At 49.3% G+C, this 21,642-nt stretch overlaps 1 protein-coding gene and 1 long non-coding RNA gene across 8 annotated transcripts in view; one reads left to right on the top strand and one right to left on the bottom strand.

Moving 5' to 3' along the window:
- The window catches only part of rbfox2 (RNA binding fox-1 homolog 2), a 30,367-nt gene that overhangs the window by 6,433 nt on the left and 2,292 nt on the right, over positions 1-21,642 (bottom strand). For 4 of the 6 annotated variants that reach the window (XR_011991692.1, XM_072712055.1, XM_072712056.1 and 1 more), the window contains exons 2-5: positions 9,009-9,215; positions 8,212-8,388; positions 7,832-7,885; positions 7,021-7,113 (exon numbers count right to left, since the gene is read on the bottom strand). Coding sequence is in view for 5 of the 6 variants with exons in the window: in XM_072712055.1 (XP_072568156.1) it covers positions 7,021-7,113; positions 7,832-7,885; positions 8,212-8,388; positions 9,009-9,215 (531 nt within the window). In the remaining variant the exon portion in view is untranslated. Of the gene's footprint in view, positions 1-7,020; positions 7,114-7,831; positions 7,886-8,211; positions 8,389-9,008; positions 9,216-10,075; positions 11,064-13,038; positions 13,332-21,642 lie in introns of those variants that run through there. The other 2 variants (XM_072712058.1, XM_072712059.1) reach the window with 2 other exon arrangements.
- On the top strand, positions 9,937-14,358 carry LOC140590843 (uncharacterized). Of its 2 annotated transcripts, none has more exons than XR_011991694.1 (3): positions 9,937-10,030; positions 11,860-11,903; positions 13,561-14,358. It is a non-coding gene; the product is annotated as an uncharacterized lncRNA (long non-coding RNA). The 2 variants fall into 2 exon arrangements; XR_011991695.1 differs by having other exon boundaries at positions 13,519-14,358.

The raw sequence follows: 21,642 nt of genomic DNA, 5'->3' as shown, positions 1-21,642 counted from the left end.
ACATGTTTGGTCTGCAAAGACAATAGCATGCGGTCGGGGGGCTGTGGCCGGCCAGCTGCCCATTTCACATATCGCCACCTACTGGGCTGGGGTGGTTAGGCATGGAACATAGTGGTGATGACCTCAGACAGAGGGGTGAAGATTCTGAATGATGTCAATCATTATATTTGACTGGGGGCAGGAATACAGATACAGCAGTTTGCCCTTCAGCCAATCGCAGGCATCCAGGCCCCTCTTTTCATCCTAAATGTATCACGTCAAGACGCCATATTAACGAGGAAGGTCATTCAAATGGAAAGACCTCATTTTCAAAGGGGCATCTTCAGCTTACTGAGGAAAAAAAAAAAAAAACATCTGACTGAGGTTTGTCTTGCCAAGTAGGACAAAAGTTCGGTAAGATGTGGGTGGTCAACCAAATCTGACTGCACGTGACCTCTTCCTCTTTTGTAATAACACAGCAACAACAAAAAAGAAATGAAACTGCATTTCAGAGCGAGTTACTGAATTAAAATGTGCCGAAGCCAGATCAGGTGTGGCATTACATTGCATAAAATAAATCCGATCTTTCATTCACTCGCATCTTTTCATACAAAAGCATAATCACCACAGGCACCAAAATAATACATCAAAGCAGAATCATAAAGGCATAAACGCACAGAGCAGTTCCTGTTAGAAACCAGGCATGCGGGAGGTGGGTACAAAGGGAAGAAAATAACCTTCAAACATAACCAGTTATTCACAGGTTAAAACAACCTATGAAAAGTTCTTGACAGAGCAGTAGAGATCATATAAAAACAACCAGCTGCTGCCTGTGAGGGGGGTCAGGACACGGGAGAGAAGGGGAGACCCATATGTTTAGCATACCACAAAAAAAAACCCATCATCAGCAAATGATGCAGACAGGCACATCGCATAGCTGAGCGAGAGTAACGGGCCGGAGATCAGCCAATCAGCAAGCAGCAGGTGCAGCAGGGTGAGAAGTTGAAAATACACAGAAAGGAACACGGTGCGCAAATGCGCAAGTTTGTGTGTGTGTGTGTGTGTGTGTGTGTGTGTGTGTGGTGCGGATGCAGGGGAGAGACTGACAAGGCCCACATTCTCCACACCAGGCACAGAAATTACATGGGGGATGTGTTTTCATTCAGACAAGCAAAGCACCGAACAGATCAGGGGCTCTCTAAAGGTGCACACCAAAGAAAAAGTTTATTCAAATTAGTAATGGCTCTCGGATGAAAGACATTTCAAAGCACCGAAAAGAGAGGGAAGATGGAGAGAAAGAGAGGCACCCCAAAATAAATGCGACAGGGAGAAAACAATGGCAGCCACTAATAATGAGACAAACTATTCATGTCCAAACCAAAACCAAACCAGGGGGCACAAACAGGACAAAAGAGGGATATAGGAAGAGCTTCCAAACAAAGCACGGTTTGTCTCCTGCCTAATAATTAAAAAAATACAGGAAGGGAAATCAGAAAAAGTAGTAATTAACTTTCCTCCAAACTGTCTGCCATTTGGTAAGAAAAAGGTTGTTATAACCAGAGGCAGGAGGGGGGGGGGGTGCACCCCCAATATTTAATTTGGATTTATTCAACCCCCGCCCCCCAATAAACAGACCTCTGTATTTAAATTATTAAGTCATGTCACCTCCCCAAATATGAAACGATGGTCATTTATGGAACTGATCATTTTGCGATTGAAACAGACAGATTATTTGACTAAATAGTGGCCTGATATCAAACATCTGCATGACAGGCAGGGAGGGGGTGAATGTCATGGGGTGGGAACAAGGCCCACAGAGCCACCCCCTCAACTCGATCAAGGTCAAAGCCTTCAAATCGCTGAGGGAGAGAGACCAGGAGCAACAACCCCATCTTGGGGTTTGCAGTTCGGTCAATTTGATGAGCAAAGCCCACGATCCTGTACATTTTCTGAGCTCACCTTTCCTCTCCCTTTAAAATGTCCCTAGTCCATCCTACAGGCCGTGCTTTTTAGATCTGTTAACCATCCCACGATTCTTCCACACTTACGAGGCCCTAAAAGGTGCCATTTGAGCGCTTGAGGTGTCAGTAATCACACCCGACCATGTTTCCGGCACCTTCCGTTCTGCCAAATGCGTGCATACAGGTCATGGGGTCCCTGTACTCCAGCGTACAGTGCAGAGTGACACCATGGGACATACAGAATGCAGCGCTATTCCGGGGAGCGCTATTTTTATGAATAAGACACTCTGGCAAAGTTACCCATAAGCACTGTAAAGTGAGACAGAGTAAAGGTTTGTCTAGTTGTTTTAAAGCTCTCAATACTGTTGATCAAACATTGCAACAGTCATCTACTCCTAACTACTACAGACTGCTTTTATCAAGATGCATATTTTTGTTTTAATGCATTTTGCTACATTTTTAGGCAAGTGGGGAGGTCAGGCAGTGATGGTACCATGTATATACAACTTACCCATGCTGAGGAAACGGCCAGAGGATACGTGAGCGGTTACCGTGGAAACTGACAACAACACACACAGACGTCGTCAGGGAAACAGAAAAAAAAAAGTAACACAAAATAGTAAAAACAAACATCTAAAACAAATAAATAGAACTACTACCACAGAAAACAGAAATGGAGACGAGGAAAATTGCAAATTTTAAAATTAAAATCAATTTCGGAAAAAGGTTGAGATCTTGGAACCGGTACACAAGCTGGTTACGTTGCATTCGGTCCGAACTGCCTAAGAATGAGAAGAACACACAGGGGAAAGAAGAGAGAAACAAGCTAGGGGAAAGACGGCAGAAACAGAGACTGGGAGAAGGATGTGGCCAACTTAGCCCGTCAACTCACATCACACACGCGGAACATCACAGACAGGTAAGACACAGGGGCAGCACGTGGACCAACAGCCGACAGACACAGACACACACACACAAAACAACCAGGTAGGGAGGGTTTACCACATCAACTCTATTAGCTTACACAGAAACGGAGAGACAGCAGAAGAAAGACAGGGGAGAGAAATATTATTAATTTTAAAAATCTATAACTTGTAATGAGGGGAGAAATTTTTCACCAGTTTTAAGGTTGGTCACTTGGGACAAATATTATAAAATCTGACAGAGATATGATAGATTCATTAATCATAGAAGGTGTGAGGCCAAGTCTTCAAGAGTACAACACAGTCTGTACAGTTTTTATGTAATTACACTGCAAGGTTATATTAGCATAATATTAATTATTTAATTAGAAAATTATAAGACAGAAACTCATATATAGCTTGTACTAAAAGTGTTAGAGACTAAAAGTGCCTTAAATGTATAAAATAATACTATTAATAATACTATTGTACCTTGTATGGTAGTAATGCTAGACCGAATGTAAATGTGTTAATCAAAAATCTCTTTGGGTTTACAACCAGTTAATAAATACAGTTAATATTTTTGCAAAATAAAAGTTCCCATGTTATTTGACATCAAATAATTCTACAAATGTAATTTCTTAACAATAAATACTCTACACATTGAATAAACTGTATGCAAAACGCCGTGACTATTAAAATGCAATGCCTCTTGACAACACCAGGTGGCAACATCCATCCGTAGAGTTAATTCATTACTTAAATTTCAATCAAATAAATCGTGAATTTGTCTATGTTTTGTTGATCTTATTCAGTGCAGCGAAATACAGGTAATGACAGGAGACAAAAGCAGACAGCCAACAGGAAAGGTACAGGAAGTTCCAGGGGACACTAACAGGGCATGAAGGTGGGCCATGTAACGGGAGACGGGGACAATATTGTCCATACGGCGGGGAAAGCCCATGGAAAACGCACAGAAGCAAAGATAAAGGGTTTGAGATCACTGTCGCTCTTTTGGTCTTCCTCCCTTGTATGCGCATGCACTCAAAACAGCTTGCAAAAACCATGCATGCAAGAAAGAGTGACCATTTCAGCGGCCAACCATAACCCGAGGAAGAGCTCTGGCTCCGGCCATAAGAGAGCGCCATGCGAGACGATGCCGATGTGATCCGTTTACTATTGCAATTCGCAATTAAAGTTCGGGCGAACATTAAGCTCCACTGTCAAACAATTAGACGTGATTGTGTTTTTATTTATGAATCATAAATGACAGTAGTTTAGGATAACAGAGCCCCCATCACCAAAATTGTTCATAATTAGCCAAGCAGAATTATAGATAGAATAAGCCGATAAAAAGATGAAGGTCCACACGCAAGTCAGCATTAGTTTACATACGTTCCCACGTGTAACCGTAGTGAGGTGGCGCGTTTAGTCTGCGCTGCTATCTGCTCTGAACGACATGCAGCAGCGACGAGCCAGTATGCAAACGATACATTTCCGCTATATAAAAAAACCAAACCACAAACGAAACAAAGAAAACAAAATTAAAAACCGAAATAAAACGGTGCGAAGGCTTGATCCCATCCCGACAAACACGGACTAAAGGGGGCGATGGCAGCCACGCAGAAGGGGTGGACACACACAGCACGCCAACAGATGGGAAGGAGGGTGGACGCCACTAACACAGACACTTAAAAAGAGAGCTCACAAAACAGATTCGTCCACTTACATTGGTACATTTTATCAGTTCCGTTTGAAAGCGTAAGGGATGTGGGGATTTCTTCAAAGCGCGGCGTTTTCAGCGGACAGACGAGCGAGCTTAAATGGAACACAACGGGTCACTGGCTACAGAGGGTAATCTGTACAAAACCCAGAGTCCATGCATGTTCAGAAAGACAGCGTGGCCGCACACCAGCACACCCCCTCATCGCTGCGTCTAACACATGAACAAACATAAATAATCAACCAACAGACATTTATAAAAAAAAAACAAAAAAAACACCTGCCAGTTATTTGAGGAGGACACAGAAGATGCAGAAATCTGAGAGGGGGAGGGATGGCGGAACAGAGCGCAGTGTAGTGAAGGCAGCGGTCAAACATTATCGGACCCCCGAAATAATAAAAAAAAAAACACAACACCGCCACAATGCCATGCAATGCATAAGCGACCAGTCAAGGACACACAGCATGGTCAGAAAGACGCAGGGGGGGGAGGCGTGTGTCCGTTTATAAGCGCCGACACTGCAAAGTCTCCCACGTCGACTCAAGTTAAATCGCGGCACATGCATCGCGACCAAAAAAAACAACTTAACAGCCACCTGTAGAATAGTAGGCTTCCCATGCAGACATGACACAGAAAAAAGGGTAAGAACGACTCAGCTGAAAGCCTTATTACAGATTTCATCCAAGTGAAAGGACTAGAACACAGTTACATTAAGACAAGATTGGATCAAGGAATTCAAACTCTTGACAAAGTTTTTTTTTCCCTGAGGTAGTTTAAGGTCAGGCGTGTCCTGACATTCCCCAAGATGTGGAGATCACCCCCTACATGCAGACAGTCACCTAAACATGCGGAGCGAAGCCTGACAACTGAGCTGTCGGTTTCTGCGTTTCCACTCGATGCATCGCAGATCGCGGGATTTCCTGCGCACGGGAGCTGTTGCCATGGAAATCCGCGGAGTCACACTGGTGGGAAAAAAAAAGTTTGCACTTCCGACAGAAGTGTGCACTGGATCTATTTCATAAGCCGAAATTTTTTAAAATTAGGTCAGGGAGGCAGGATTTGAGATGCAATTTTGCAGATGGCAAAAATAGAGGAAAAAATTTAACTTGAATGTTGGAAAAATGTAGGCCTATTATAATATAGATATAAAATTCTATTTACTTAACTAATAGGCATACTGCAGATAAGGTGTATTAATCCATGCAGTGATGGCAACCTTTGATTCATGCCCTCCTAATACTGTACAGTGTGACACAGTGCGGGTAAAATATGCAATATTCCCTGAAAAAAAGCAGGTTGATAAATATGCTGCGTTTGTGTTTCTATCGATCTCTTGAATTTCATACAAGTCGCTTTTACTAGCTCCACAAAAGCAAAGAAGCATCCTGGGGATTGTGGGTAATTCCCCTCAGACCCCAGCATCCTGGGGATTGTGGGTAATTCCCCTCAGACCCCAGCATTGACTAACAATGCTGACAATAAAGCAGCTACTGGTGGAGGGGAAGAAAAGGCTTTGACGTCTTTCCTCTGCGCAAATGACCGCAATCTGGAACATTCCCCGCAATTCGGCTGGCGGGCCAAACGGACAGCCCCGCACACCTCGGCCGTTCGACCCCATGAATCGAGAGAGCAACTCCAGCAGAGCTGGACAGGTCAGGACCCAGTGAACGTCAAGAGGATACTTAAAAACAGTAAGGAAATAAAACACAGACAGACCAAAAAAAAAAAAAAAAAAAGAGAGAAAAGAAAACCAGATCCATGCCAATATAACAAGACTGAAAAATACCAATAAAACACAGCCTAACAATGCTCAAAAACCCCATGCACAATTGCCATTTCTGTGGTAGGACTGCAGCAGTAATAGCCAGAGGCAGACAATAAGAGCATTAAAACATGCGTCACTGCAGCAGAGGGGGAAGATAACAGACCCTTTATTGCACTAAGGAACCATGAACCACAACACCTCCAGCTGAAAAGTAACAGCAGATACCAGAGGGATATTAAGGTGGGTTGTATTAAGGTGGGGAGGGGGTCTGTTGAATTGCACAGTAAGGACGGACTCCAGTAAAGCATGCACATCGCATTTCCTGCAGCATGCTAATTCCCTTCAGTTTTCCAGCATTGACGCGCCGAAGATTTCCCTGTGTCCAATCAGCCATGCCCTCAACATTGACACGTTCCCTAGCATGCTTAGTACCCGATGCTGATATCCATAGCAAAATTAAATTGGGGAGGGTGGTGGTGGTGATAGTGGTGGGGGGGGGGGGGGGGGGCGGTGTCCATCCCAGCATGCTCTGGTGCCATTCCCACAGTTAAGCAGGACCGACACGCTCGGACAAAATAGAAAAGCGGCGTACGGATCACGTGTACCGATTCCAGCATGACATCAGAGTTAAAACTGGTAAACGTGTCCATAGTGAAAGAGTGACACTGTGGTGACATTCGGGGAAATTACCTCGATCTTGCGACCCTCCACCAGGGTCCCATGTAGCTTTTCACGAGCCTTCTCCGCATCAGCACTGGACTCGAATGTCACAAAGCCAAACCCCTGTGGGGGGGGGGGGACGGGGGGACGGGACGGGACAGGAAGGGAATTTAGGTGCGGGGTTAGAGGAGAGAGCAGGGCACTAGGAGAATTATGACAGTATTCCAAGAGAGAGCAGGACCATGGCAGGGGGTGCAGTCCCCCCCCCAAAAATACTGAGCCACACGACTTGGGGGCACTGCAGCCGGGGGGGGGCAGAATGAAGGGGGGCCCTAATAGATTTGGAACATAAATGGATTGGTCTGTCTTGGGGGCCCGATATGCTATGCCTTCATGGGGCCCAAAACTTCTCGCATCACCCATGTTCCCAGCCGTCTTTAGCTCACTGTTCAAAGCGACATTTTATAAATACAGAGTTAAAAAGTGACACTGAGGCCCCCTATAGGCCGGGGTGGAGAATGCAGGCATCCTCTCTGTCCAGCATTTCTAGCGGTCATCATGGTTTTATTCAGTCTATTAATTTGTTGGTGCCATTTTAGGAGGACCACACACACACTCCGGCCCAGACCACACACAATGTGATACGCCGACACCTTCGTATTGAAAAGAAACACCATGCAGATGTGCTGACTCAGCGTCCAGCTCAGCACACTGCCCATCGCATCATCAAGCCGTCCTTCGCAGCTCTGATAAACCACAGACAAGCATCAAGGTCTTGGGACTGCGGGCATGCGATAGGGGGCGCTGTGCCCATACGCGTCACCAGCCGACAGCAGCTTACCTTTGACCCTCTCTCGTTAAAGATGATTTCCACATCGAGGATTTTTCCAAATTGCTAAAAAGAAAAAAAAAAAAAGACTTTTGTTAAAACAGAGAATTCCTTTTATAACTTACTTTTAGGAAGAAATATAATGTCAAGAACGTTAGTTACATATTGTAGGTTGTGTCTTTTATTTTAGTTAATCTCTCATCATTGATCAATTTACTGCAGATATCAATACTGATGAATGCTCATTTGTAAAGAATCTTCCATCTTTTAACCCCCCTCCCAAAAAAAAAAGATAAAAAGATGACAGCTGGGCTACATCTGTTCCAAGTCCCCGACCCTCTGGGATGCCCCAGTAACGACAGCTTCGGGGGAGGGCGGGTGGCGGCTCTCACCCCAAACATCTGCCTGAGGTCGGGGTCCCGGAAGCGGAACGGGATGTTTGAGACGTGGAGACGCTTGGGTGTGCCTTTGGCTTCTGACCCCTCGCCCCCAGAGGCTCCTCCCACTGCCGCGCCCCCAGGCCGCACTCCACACTGACTGCCTGCCTCGACCTGGCCGGTTCCATCCGTCTGCAGCGGACAATACAGCAGGGAGAACATGATCAGTGGGCTGGTAATCAGCAGTGCCAGCAGAAAAGTTATATTTGTGGAGGAGGGATGGAACAAAAAAGGGAATAACCAACCAACTTTGTTTGAGAAGCTCACATAAGTGTCTGCAGTACGACTGCTAATCCAGAAATAAACGTTGCTAACAGTACATTCATTTCACTTCACATTCCGACAAGTAGTTAGACGAGTTTCCGCGACGTGCAAGTAACTAGGACTATACTGTATATGTAAACCTAGGGGTTACATGTAAAAGTTTATAATCGTTGATAAAAAATAAAACTCAGAGAAGGTGAAATCCTAAAAGAGACATTTCACTGCACATTCTTATTGCCATGCAAACATGAACTTAATGAGCGTACCTTCACAAATGAAGCCACAAATAAAAATTAAAAGCAGAAAATATCTATGTCAATCACTACATTTTCACCGGGAAGCTTTCTACCGTGTCTCTTCTATGGTTCCACTAGGGAAACAAAATAATCCATAGTTCCTTTTTATTATTTAGGTTTCGGGTGACCATGGCCACCCCCGGGTGATTATTGTAGACAAACACATGGCCAGAGGCAGAGTAGGTCACTCACCACTGCGCTCAAGCCGTTATTAGTGCCAGTGGAACCAGCAACTCCAGTTCCGCCCTCCACTGGCCTCTGTCCCCCGGCGCCGAAGAGGCCACTGCCGAACTCCAATCCCAGGCCGTTCTGAGGGGGCGGGGGCGGCGGTGGGGGCGGGAAGGCTGAGAAGGGCGGAGCTACCAGTCCCTCCTGACCTCCCGTTGCATCTTGGGAGCCCTGAAAGAGGCAGAGTGAAGAGGAGCGACGGACACAGGATACCCCCCCCCACACGGGGCCGGACGCCACCTGGAGAGAGACGGGCAAGTCAAAGCTCCCCCCCCGGACCCCCACATCTTGGCGACAGCAAGCAGAGTTCAATCGGTCGTGCGTGAATTATTCACGAAGGCGACATCTATTATTGAGGCTCTGAAACACTGATCCATGCGTCCGAACACAAGAGCGAGAGGGCGGCCTGGACTGCCACTGCACCACTAAAAGTGTGTAAACACCCCAGCGCACTGCCACTGCACCACTAAAAGTGTGTAAACACCCCAGCGCACTGCCACTGCACCACTAAAAGTGTGTAAACACCCCAGCGCACTGTCTACTGCACAGCCAACCGAGGTTTAGTTTGATGGGAAACAGATCCCTTAAGATCGGCTGAGACACACTTATCCATGTACCATATACCCCCCCCCCACGCCTCACTGTAGCTCCGCACACACCCCCCCCCCCACGCCTCACTGTAGTTCCGCACACACCTCACTGTAGCGCTGCACACACCCCCCCCCCACGCCTCACTGTAGCTCCGCACACGGGGGGGGGGGAGGGGGGGGGGGAGGGGTGGGGCGGAGCTGCCCACTGCCCTGCTGACTCATAGCAACAAGGGTGCTGTAAGAGGGGGGGGGGTGCAGACACACACTGCGGTTTATCAAACATGCATTCCTGACCCACTGAGGAAGGGCATCGCTTCCCTAGATGGTAGTATTTCGCTGAGGCAGGTTCAGAGGGAGACGAGCAAGAGCCGGTATGGCAGATGAACAACAACAAAGGTAAGATTAATGACTGATCACAAGCAGGAGAGGAGAGCGCCTTACCGGGAAGATGCAGCAGCTCATTACTGTTATTCACGTAGCTGACATGTCCCTGGGCAAAGGCAGCCGCACAGAGGTGTGAAATCTTACCCGATGTTTTGCAATTTAAGTAAAGTACTCTCAGGTCGACAGCGACAGGGTAATCGAACCCGGTGCCAGCCCTCACGGCTGCTGTACCGCCGGTGTAATGGGAGCACGAAGGCCGGCAGCACGAGCTGCAAAAACTACACGGGATTTTTCAAAATATGGATCCGGCGTATCGGCGGAGTCTGGGTCCCAAACCGCCTTCGCCCCGCTCCTCTAATCGGCCGCAGTCATGGAGGCTTTTCTCTCGCTATGATTTATATCGTGCAGCTGGCATGACGCTGCCAAGACACATAGTGAAAAATAAACCCCCCGCAGAGCGACAGGAGAGGGTTGAGGCGACGCGGTGCGCGAGCGGCGGGCACACGCAGAGGAATAACCGCGGACGGAGAGCCCCAGACCACGGGGATGCCAGCCGCGGCTCGGAGGACGGCGCACAGCCGGCAATCACGCGCCTGCAGGGGAAACCCCGTCACTGACTGACGGGGGAGGGGGTGGCAACCGACACTCTGCACAGCCCCCCATCCTCTGCTTACATGCGGTGTTTTCCTGGGCTGAGAGAAAGGAGGAGGGACACGCCCAGAGAGGACGCACCGCTAAATGCGCTAATGAAGTTGCGCGCGCGCGTTCGGCCGTATTAGAGCGTGTAATCCGAAGCACTGCTTCGCTTACTTACAGGTCAGCTAGCGCCCTGAAGGCCGATGTGTTATTTGCCAGCGTTGGCGCAATCGTTATCGCCGCCGCTCACGGGCCGAGAGGCCGGTTAAGCGATCAATACCGCGCACCCCCCGAAAATGGGGCTATTCTCTGTCCCTCCCCCTCTGCATCACCTTTCTAATCCTGTCCCCTGGGAAACACTTCCATCTACCCTTTAGTGACCATAAAGACATTCCCCCTCTTTGATCCTGCCCCCTCTCCCTACTCCCCCCCCCCCTTCCCCACTTCACACCCCTCCCCCACCCACCATGTGTTTCATAAAACCCTAACCAGAATCTCTCCCCTCATCCTATCCGCCTCTGACCACTCAGAAATAAGGCCAGGGCCTGTCAGTTGGCTCTCCATATCCCCACTCCCTATTGCCATATACGTCTATCATGCCCCACCCACAAAGCCTGGCCACACCCCCTTTTGCTGCAAAAAAACAAAAAAAACAAAAAACAAAACATGACATCACAGAGGAGACTCTTCTTAAAGGAGACCCACTTGAGTTCAATTTTACCTTGGTACCATTATGATAGTGTGTATAAAATGGATGCCAGTTGTTCGCGGACGGTGTCTCCCTGGGCATCCTGGGAAATACCGCCCAAGGTGCACAGACAGACACAGACCGGCGGGGCGCTTGTTCGCGGCCCCGTTTGGCCGGTCCTGCGCTCCGCTCACGCTCCGCTCTCTGATGTGCTATGGGCGGGGGGGGGGCGGCAGATGAGCATATCCCGGCGAACGTCAAACCAGGGCGGTGAATGAGGCGGAAGCCAAAACATAGGCGACATCACTTCAGGGAGAATCACATCATCCGCAGCCAAACAGCAGCCCGAGAGCCACGGAGCTGCTTCAGATCCCGGCGAATCCACACAGCCAGATGGTTCCCAAAATGCCGAACACATCCGGGATGGAAGCGACACGCAGGGTAAGACGGTGGCACCGTAACAGGGAGAGCAAAGCATCTGGCCTTACTGTCCACCCCCCCCCTACTGTCCCCACAGCCCGTGATGAGATCCCGCCGCATGCCGGTGTGTCCTCTGAGCAGGTAGGCGGCACTTCTGGACCAGGGTGGGGGGGGGGCACCTCCTCGCCTGCACGCTCGCCTTTTGTTCGCCGCATTTACCTGCTGGGGTGGGGTGGGGGTGCGACGCCGCCTGCCATCTGTTTACGCGTGAGCGGAGCGCAGGACCGGCCAAACGGGGCCGCGAACAAGCGCCCCGCCGGGCTCATGATACCTGCGAGCGCGCCAGCGTGTTTACACAGCCGTGTTTGTCTGCGCTCAGCGCTACGCTGTGGGGGCCGGTCACCTCCATTCAGCGCACCTTTCCGGCAGATTCTCCCTCCCCCCCCCCTCCACCACGCTCTTAAAAGACAAACATAAAGATAACAGCTGCTGGGCCCGAGGGGGAGGGAGGGGGGGCACGGGGGGAGGTCAAACATAAAGAGAGAGAGAATGGCACCAAGGCACAGCCACAAATTTATATATACATTTCATTTATATATGTTTTAAAAAGGATCTGAATATCCAGCCACACAGGCTGACAGCGCGAGATGGAGAGGCAGAGGAACGACAGACAAATGGAGAGATAACAGGAGGAATGAAAGGGAATGAGAGAGTGTGGAGGAGACTGACAACTGCTGCTCGGCACCTGCTCCTTTCACTCTAATGACAGCTGGGAGGACAACAGTGAATTTATTTACGAACCCCAACCCCCACCCCAACCCCCACCTTGCTGGACGCCGTTACAGATCCCGCGTCTGGCTCTGTCAGTCTCGGCTCGCCGTGCGGTACAGAGGCTCGCCGTCTTACCGCAGGATGGACAGCGAGCCCACGGCATCAGGCTGCAAGCCCCCCCCCCCACGCTTCCCCGCGCCGGAACATCCCATCCCCATTAAGCTTACACTACAGATTTAAAGACCTGCTCCTGTATCTGAGCGGCTGACTCTGTGCCGAGTCACGTCACCTCACTGCAGGGTCAGTCATACACACTGAAATTTGGTACGCGGTGGACCAAAGCCGCCCGTCCCACAATAAATACAGATAAAAATTACCAAAACCATCTTAAAATAAAGCCGTCCGCGGCATGCGGCACACAGCACGCTATTAAGGGATCGTTACTTTTCCGAAGGCCAATTAAACGCTGAATGCGATGAAAAGCATAACGCATTAGCTCACTCACCGCTAACACAGCAGGGTAATACAGTCCCATCATGGTACAGCTCCTCTGGGGAACGCCCAGGCCCGTCCTGCAGTCCGCCCGGCCGACTCGCTGTCTCTGCCTCTCCGCTCTCCTCCGCACATTCAAATTCTCCCTCTCGCTCTCGCTGACCCTCGCGAGCCACTCTCCCCCCGCCCCCCCTCCCTTCGGCCCACCTCCGGCTCCCCTTCTGTCTCCGTCACTCTCTTCCTGCCGTCCCGCTTTCAGCACCCTCTGTGCCTTCTGCTCCAGTGCTGGCTGCGAGCCACGGCAGCGTCCTGTCCCCGATGCCTCCGATCTCCCCCCCCCCCCCCCCCTCCGCCCACCCCTCCCCTTCTATTATGCTCCTGTGGACTCGACGCCTACCCACCTCACGCACAGATCCGCTCTGCTTTTTAAAAGCACAGCGCCAAATAAATGAACGTAAATAAATGCAAACATGTCCCCGTGCTTAACTTCAAGGTAATTAGCACTCATCTCCACGGCGCTGATCCGCCCTTGCAGCAGGGGCCCGAAAGGCAGAACCGAGGTGTGCAAACCATTCAGCGATGTCACGGCTCCCAGCTCCCCTCCGAGCGAGAACGACGAGCTCGGGACTCACTATGCGGGGGCCTCAGCCTGCACAGTGCGGCCGGAGAGGCTGAGCGACAGCGAGCATGATGGGCCGCCGGCTCCTGCCGTCGCAGCCGCAGCCCAAACTCCACGCAGCGAATGCGGGATTAACGCGCAAGCTCATCTGCGGAGATCGCATGGATAAAGGCAAAACGAACGAACGGACAAACAAACAAACAAAAGCACAACAAAACAGAGCCTGAAAGCCGTCTTCTGAAGGGCAGAAGCCACGACAAGCAAGTTGGGCGTGATTCAAGACAAAAGAACACGCTTCTGAATTTAACTTCTGTGTGATCCAGCAGAAAATGCCTACGGTCAGCTTTACAGCCACAAGGAAGAATCCAGAGGGCTCCTTTAAGGCATCTTGGATTACTAATCTTTCAAAGATTTTAATTTAGAATGCACTTCGGCCAAATTGAATGAGGGAGTGTGTCTCCCACACAGATACAGGCTAAATTATCGAATAAAGCATTTTCTGAAATGATAGTCCAGGTTTTCCTCTCATTTTCCTGTAAACTTTTTCATGGGGTTTTATCACTCATGAGCGGCCTTGACGTTTAAGTGTCACTGTTCTTGTTTTTAACTTTTATGTTGCTGATCTTTTTTGTTACTCTTTTATGTATTAATGATGTATTGCGCCTTGGGGCAATTATGTTGTGAAAGGCACTATATAAACTGAACTGAATACGCTCTGTTGGACATGTGTATGATTTATGTTGCTGTCTTGCCCACTCACCCCTCCCCCCATCCTGATATAAAGGTCATAATAAGGGGGGAGAAAAATAAAATGGAATTAATTGATCGAATAAATGTATGAACTCCATTGATGGTGGCTGGAGAGATTTACAGACATCAGCTTAACAGAAACCGCGTGGAAGGTGACACTCGAGTGACGGCAGCATGGCACAGTTACGCAGCGTTAAACAAAAAGTCATGCTGCTAATTCTGCCCCTTTTCCGTTTACACAAACTGTACCTCCGCATTGATCCCCTCCCCCGCACACAGAGCAGTGGAAGACAATCAGGAAGGGTGCAGGACGGACGGAGAAGGAGAGCGAGGGAAAAAACGGGGCTGTCAGGATTAGGGCCTAATTGGGGAGGCAGAGCGGATGAATAGGGGATGATGTAAGGATTATCGACGCCGACTAAATGCGGAATTAAAGCGGGCTCAGCGCCGATACGCACAGATACGCATCAACGTGGCACGTCGTCGTCGTTTAAGCCCATATGCAGACGCATGCACACTTTATATAAAGGGCCCTATCATCTAGAAGATGATAGAGTCAGAAGATGCCATTAATCAAGAAAGGAGGTGTGCAGCTCGCAGGCCGAGCCAAAGCAAAAAAAAAAAGGGAAAAAATGTAAATCAAAGACATTATGGATGAGAAACACGATGGGCGGAGGGCTTAGCGAACAGACGGCATTTACAGCCTCAGCTGTCATCCCATCCCCCCAGGAGACCCATTTCTCTCTACCTCCGTTTCCCAGATTCCCCTGAGACTCTGGGTTTCCCGAGACATGAGCCATTCCAATTGCGATGTGGGGGGGGGGGGGGGGAGGGATGGCGCTCAAAAAGAGAAAGTAAGGAGGATCAAAGCAAAACAAGGGTGTTATTTGGGACGACCGCCGGCAGCTACGCCGAGCTCCCCTGCCGTGGAGGAGTAGCGGTGAGCCCTCGTCGGCAGACGGAGCACTGCTTACTCGACATTAAATTACATTTGATTAGATTCAGCTTTATTGTCATTGTGCTGAGTGCAGGTACAGGGCCACCAAAACGCTGTCAGCATCTACCCAGGCACACAAAAATGATATACAAATAAATACAAAAAATATTATCCATCGATCCATCAATCCATCCATTTTCTGTAACCGCTATTCAGATCTGCAGGGGTCTGGAGCCAATCCCAGAAACTACAGGCACAAGGCAGGGAACAACCCAGGAAGCACCAACCAATCACAGGGCCCATGCACACACCAGTCATTTATTCCTATGGCCAATTTGGCAACTCCAATTCTTTTGACTGTGGGGGGAAACCGGAATACCGGCAGGAAACCCCACGATGACACGGGAGGAACATGCAAATTCCACACAATGTAAATTACAAATATTATAAATATTATGACTACATTCAAAATGATACATGAGGTAGCCCATGGTATAAGGGCTATCACATGGAGGGCTATGACATGGAGGGCTATGAAGGGCTCCCAGAGATACCTTTGTCTCCATGTGAGAAAACGCAGTTATCATGGACACACCTCCCACATCAGGCGTCCCCACAGAACTGGGGGGGGGGGCGAGGGGAGTCCCTCAAGATTGGTGCAGAAAATGGCCGACTCCTCAGTACAGCTCTGTCAGAGCCTGCTACTTCACTTAGACATTTGCCCCAGCTGTAGAACATGTGTGACTGTGGAGGGGAGCATGATGGCCAGACCACCCGCGGACTAAACCCCCCACCCGCTGAGCTGCCACGGCCCGCCTGCACGCCACCTCCGCTCACATCATGTGACCATGCATCCTTTGCATGCCGACGTCTCCAGCCACTTGCGGGTCCTTTGCAGGCCGGCTCTACTAAAGCCTGTTCTGATCGCGGCAGCCAGCACCCCAGGGCACCCTAAGCTAGCCGTCAATACTCACAGCCGAAGGGCTCTCACGCTTAGCACGCGCTAACGCAGACTCGCCCCAGCGGCTGCCGATAACCTATTGGTCTTCCTGCACCCTGACAACTCTTGTGTAAAGAGGAATTTGTGCAGTATCTCCTTTTACCCAAAAAACAACATTTGAAGCAAAAATTTGAAGAGTTTTCAAGAGGCTAATTAAGGGGAAAAAATTCTGTGTGACGACAGATAAGAAGCAGTGAAGAGTAAGTGATGAGATCTGGGCGCCATTCAGCTCTGCGTTTGGCTAAAAACAACCATCATTCTCCCATAACCACTTTACCAGTACAGGGTCAGGGGCCTGAAGCCCAGCCCTGGCAGCTTAGGGTATTGGGCGGGGGGGGGGGGGGGGGGGGGGGGGGAGGGGGTGCGTCACTCGGATTTGATGGAAAAACCTCCTCAGCACCTCGGGTCTGCAGGCCGGAAACCGGAAGAGCGAGCTGCTCCTGGCCGCTTGCGTCAATTAGACACCCTGTCCCGCGGACCGCAGCCCATCTGGGTAGCTGTCAAAACGCACGCGTGCACGCTGGACTCTTCCTCCCCCCACTGCCCCCGCCCCCCCCGCCGCTATCATGCTGCCGCGTCCCTTCATTTGACGCTCTGCCTAATTGTCATTTAATTAGATTAATTCTGTCTCCAGCCTCTTTTGCTGCCCGCTTCTCTCTCTCCATCTTATTTCTCACTCCGTTGGAGCCATTGTGTCGGCGATGGGCAGAGAGCGAGACGAGAAACAGGAAATAAAGGTGGGTGGTGGGGCACGGGCCAAGGGGGGGGGGGGGGACAACGTTAATTTTAAAACATCAGTCAAAACTGCGATACTTCACAAAACAACAGCAAGGGACAGCTGTCAAATATGGCCAGAGCACTTAATTTGATTAGCGCCCAGTCAGGAACAAAGCAAAGCCCACTATACAATCCCATCATTCTCTAGTAACGAATTCATCAAACGAGTCAACCTCACGTGGCTTTGAAATTTCAGCTCTCCCACTAGAGGCCGCCGCGCCGTGGAGCATGTCCACTCGCTGCCTTACCTTTGTAAATATGATTAGCCTTCCTTCCCATTCACTGCAGGGAATTGTGTGGTGTCACATGTCTCCCTTTAGCCAATCAATGGATCGGAGTCAGGCCGGGTGCCATGGCGACAGTAAGTGGGATCCATTACAGATCCTGCATTGGTTTACAGCTCCCCACCATACTTGATACTTTCAGCTCCTTTCCACTGGTAGGAGGATGGCAGCAAACCAAGATGCAAAAACTATTAACGTTTCTTGTCTATACGAATTTGCACACGCAGTCCAGAGTTACGCACATATGGGAATACCGCCCGCAGGCTTAGTGCTCACACGAAATCACAATCAGCCTGCTATAGATGAAATGTTCCGTGAGAACAAAAGGATAAAGAACACTGGCATGGCTAAAAATGGCATCGCAAAAATTTCCTGAAGCATCACTGGTTCCTTCCCTAGCCTTCACGTCTTCTCTCTTTGGCTCAGTGCAGTAATTGTCCATATTTTATCTGGAACCAATTTTCTTTTGCACTTATTCCTTGGGGGAAAACTCAGTTCAGCGCACACCCCAGAAAACAGCGCCACGCATTTCAGACATTAACCGACTGCTAAAATTCAATAATAGATGATTCAAAACTACCACATTATCTTACAAGGAAAGAGATATCTTTGAGTTTTACAATCGAGTACAATGACAGCGCTATGACAATGAGAAAGTCCTTGAGAATTAAGAGTAATTTCCACAGCAAATGCACAATTGTAGCAAACGACCAGCTAATTCTAGGGCTTACGGCTCGCAGTTCTCTCATGTCCCTTGTGGGAAGGTTTCCATTACCTGCACAAATTCCAGCTTAATTCCAACAATGCATCATATATCAGTGCAACGTGAAAGACAAATTCCTCTGCTCAACCACTGCACTAGCAGCGATATTCTCAGTGGGAACAGCTGCAGGATGAGAGGTGTGGGGGGTGGCTGGGATTTGGTAACATCTGGAGTGAATTTTGTGTGAAAAATGTAGGGAAAAAGGGAAGACATACAAAACACCATTACAGCATAAAAGGGAGGAGGGGCAAACCCCCCACAAAAAAGAGGCGAGGGTGGGGCGGGCTACAAGAATGACCAGAGGATTAGACGGAGACGGTTTGTTATTTTCCTTTTAAATATGACTAAATTACTTGGGGGGTGAGTGACATGCTCCAGGCCCCCCTTCTACCATTAGCAAGCACGCGCACGCACGCACGCGCACACACACACACACACACACACACACACACACACACAACATTCTTCCAAACACCACAAAGCAATACATGAATTTTCTCTGCCGTTTAAAAGCAGACTGCTAACAGCAACCTTAAATTCTCCAGCTACACTTAAATGCATAATTACCAAGGAACTTTGAACAAATAAAGAAAAACAAAATTCATGCAGCATGTGGCTTGACATTCCTACAGGACTCCGTGGCAAACGGGTGCAGCATCTGCAACATCGGGCAGCACGGCGAAGGTAACTCGATGGAAGAAAGTTTGAGGAGGGGAAAAATGAAAAGCAAACAGAGAACAGAGTCGACATGTGGCAGAGACAGCAGCAAGCAGGGAGGGGCTGTGGGGGGGAAGGAGAGAGGGGCTTAAGTTTGGGGGGGGGCACGACATCAGTAAGAGACAGTGCTAAGCAAAAGATGTCTGCAGAAAAAAACCATGTGCAGAAAAAAACTCTGCTTTTACACCAACGCCTGGCCAAGAGGTTCTATTAACAACCACTAAACACAAAATCAGGGTCCTCAGAGTTTGCTGCCACACATTCTGCATGATCTCACTACATTTACAACTCCAAACTTACTCAGAATCTACAGACCTACACGCAACCTACTTAGAATGTTTCTTCTTTTTTTTGCATATTTCAACAGCTGGATAGATTACTGGAGCATCTCAGTTTCTCAAGGGTACAACAGCAAGGACTTTTCCTGGTACCTGAACCAACCACCTTCTGGTAATGAGGCCGGTCGCTGCCCGGAGAGCCTCTGCTGCACTGGCACTGAACACTGACTAGGTCAATGCACTGCAAGTAGGCCTACAAGAGCAAAGCGATCCTGGATAAAGCATATCGCTCCGCACGGGAAACTCCCTCTTCTCTACGTAGTAACAAGTACTAATTATCGCCATGAAGTCTTATCAAGGGAAAAGTGGATGATTTGTTTCTCAAAATCCCCCCCCCCCCTCCACAAAACCCGCCATTACTGCCCTTCTACAGCAGGCCTTGACTTCCGAGGTGTCAGCTGTCAGCACGAGGTCATGAGGATGGCCACCAGCCGCAGCCAAGGTAACAAGCGAGCCGGACGGCATTTAACCAAATAGCGGGGTTTCTGTAAACCCAAGCACACGTCTGCCCACTGCCCGGCCATCAAGCGAGGGCTCAAACAAGCCCCACAACGCGACAATCATGGTAATACAGTTGAAAGTGGTGGTTTCGCATCGCACACAAACATCATCCGCCAGGAGCGGCACGTCACTGGGCAGCCCTCGAAGAAAAAACGGCCCTCTTCAACTGGGATTCAGACTTTCCACTCTCCGCCCTAATCAGGCACACTAAGAAAACGGCGTACCACATTTTTATACGGTTTCTTGGGAGAGTTGAATATATTTATAAAAATAGCCTGACATTTCCAGACCCTAACCGTCATAAAAGTGGGGTGACGTCAACATCTGGCCCGGACATGAGCACCGGCCCAGTGCAGGCAGACTCCTGCGGGCCTCTGTTTTTTTTCCTTGTCTCCACCCCCCCCTCCCCCTCCCCCCAACCCCACCAGGCTGAGGGGCATGAAAACACTGCGCTGACATCCGCTGACTCACGCCCGGAAACCGTCGGGATGAGCAGCGTATATAATAAAAAAAAAGAAAAAAAGAAAAGAAAAAAATAAATAAATAAAAAATCAGGAAAGGTGAGAACGGGCACACAATGCGAAGGATCTCCAGCACAATAAACTACCTGTGAGCTGGGTCCACTCAGACGGCTTGAGCACCGTATCACCCCCCACCCCCCAATAATCGTGTCAGATCAGACGGCTAATGCCCTCCTCTAAACAAGCAGTGATCTCGTTAGCCGGGCACAAAGCCTCTTTACCACCAGCAATCGGGCAGATCAGCTCGCAGAGCGGAGAGTAAACAGTCAGTGAGCAGCCTGAAGGACCGCGGTACTGCAGGAACGGCACCCTCTCCCCCGTGCTGCAGCGCACATTTCCACTGCCCCCCCCCCCCTCCCAGAACTTAGAAGGGAATAATAATAATTATGTTTTTCCTTGCATGACCTCCAACAGGTCACGAGTGCTTCTAATTATTAAAATGGCACATGAATACATTATCTATTTTTACATTTTTTAAAGATGCCTTCTGTTAAATACGATGTTTTGTGGCACCGCGACAATCTCATCTATTACATGTCTGGGCCTGATTTTCACCACATTCTTCAAAAATCCTGACCTTCATTACCGCCGTTCATCTTAAGTCATGCCTGTGGTTTACTTTACATCCCTGACTCTCACCCCCCCCCCCCCCGACACACACAATGGGAAAACCACCCCATGTCTCCCAGCTCCCTTCAGCTCTTGCCGTACCCTTTCGAACCCTCGTTGCTGTGATCCAGACCTTCCACTGGACCAGAGGCCACAGCAAACAGACACACTAAGGTTCAGTGTGTTTCCTTTAATCCTTTCAGTCTGAGCCTAGATGGAGCAGTGAGGACTGACCATTGATCTCTAGGTCTGGGAAAAAACACGTGTGGGAGGGAGACTGGAATAGACCGAACCATTGAGTGGAGCCCAGGATTCGGGGGGTCACCAGAGCAAATGGAATGCCAGCAAACATACACACACCCCCATCCCTGAATTCAGCTCGCGGTTTCCAAGTGTGTCACACGTCCCCTGCGATTATGACATGCCTCAGGGTCAAAGGAGGCCCCTGCTGTATGACGACGACTCAGCAAATAATCGGAGACTCCAGCACACAGATCGCATTACTCAATTGATAGGCACATCTGTACGACAGTAATGAATTTATGAGCGAAGAGCAGATTGCTTTGCTAGACTGCAGCAGAACCCTAAGTAACCCAGGTCTCGGGACACAGTGTTCCTCCTAGCGCTGTATCTTCACCCACTTAAAATTCAGACGAGTTCATTGTTTGGGCGCCTTCACTGACCCCCACTTTCTTCACTCCCCTTCCAAATCACACATGGGATGACCGGAAACTGCTACCGTCTTCGGTAACATGACATCACATGTATCGCACCCATACCAGACAAACAAGCGACTTGGTG

The sequence above is a fragment of the Paramormyrops kingsleyae genome, chromosome 5 (assembly GCF_048594095.1).
Source record: "Paramormyrops kingsleyae isolate MSU_618 chromosome 5, PKINGS_0.4, whole genome shotgun sequence".
Lineage (NCBI taxonomy): Eukaryota > Metazoa > Chordata > Actinopteri > Osteoglossiformes > Mormyridae > Paramormyrops > Paramormyrops kingsleyae.
This window is presented reverse-complemented; position numbering and strand designations above follow the sequence as displayed.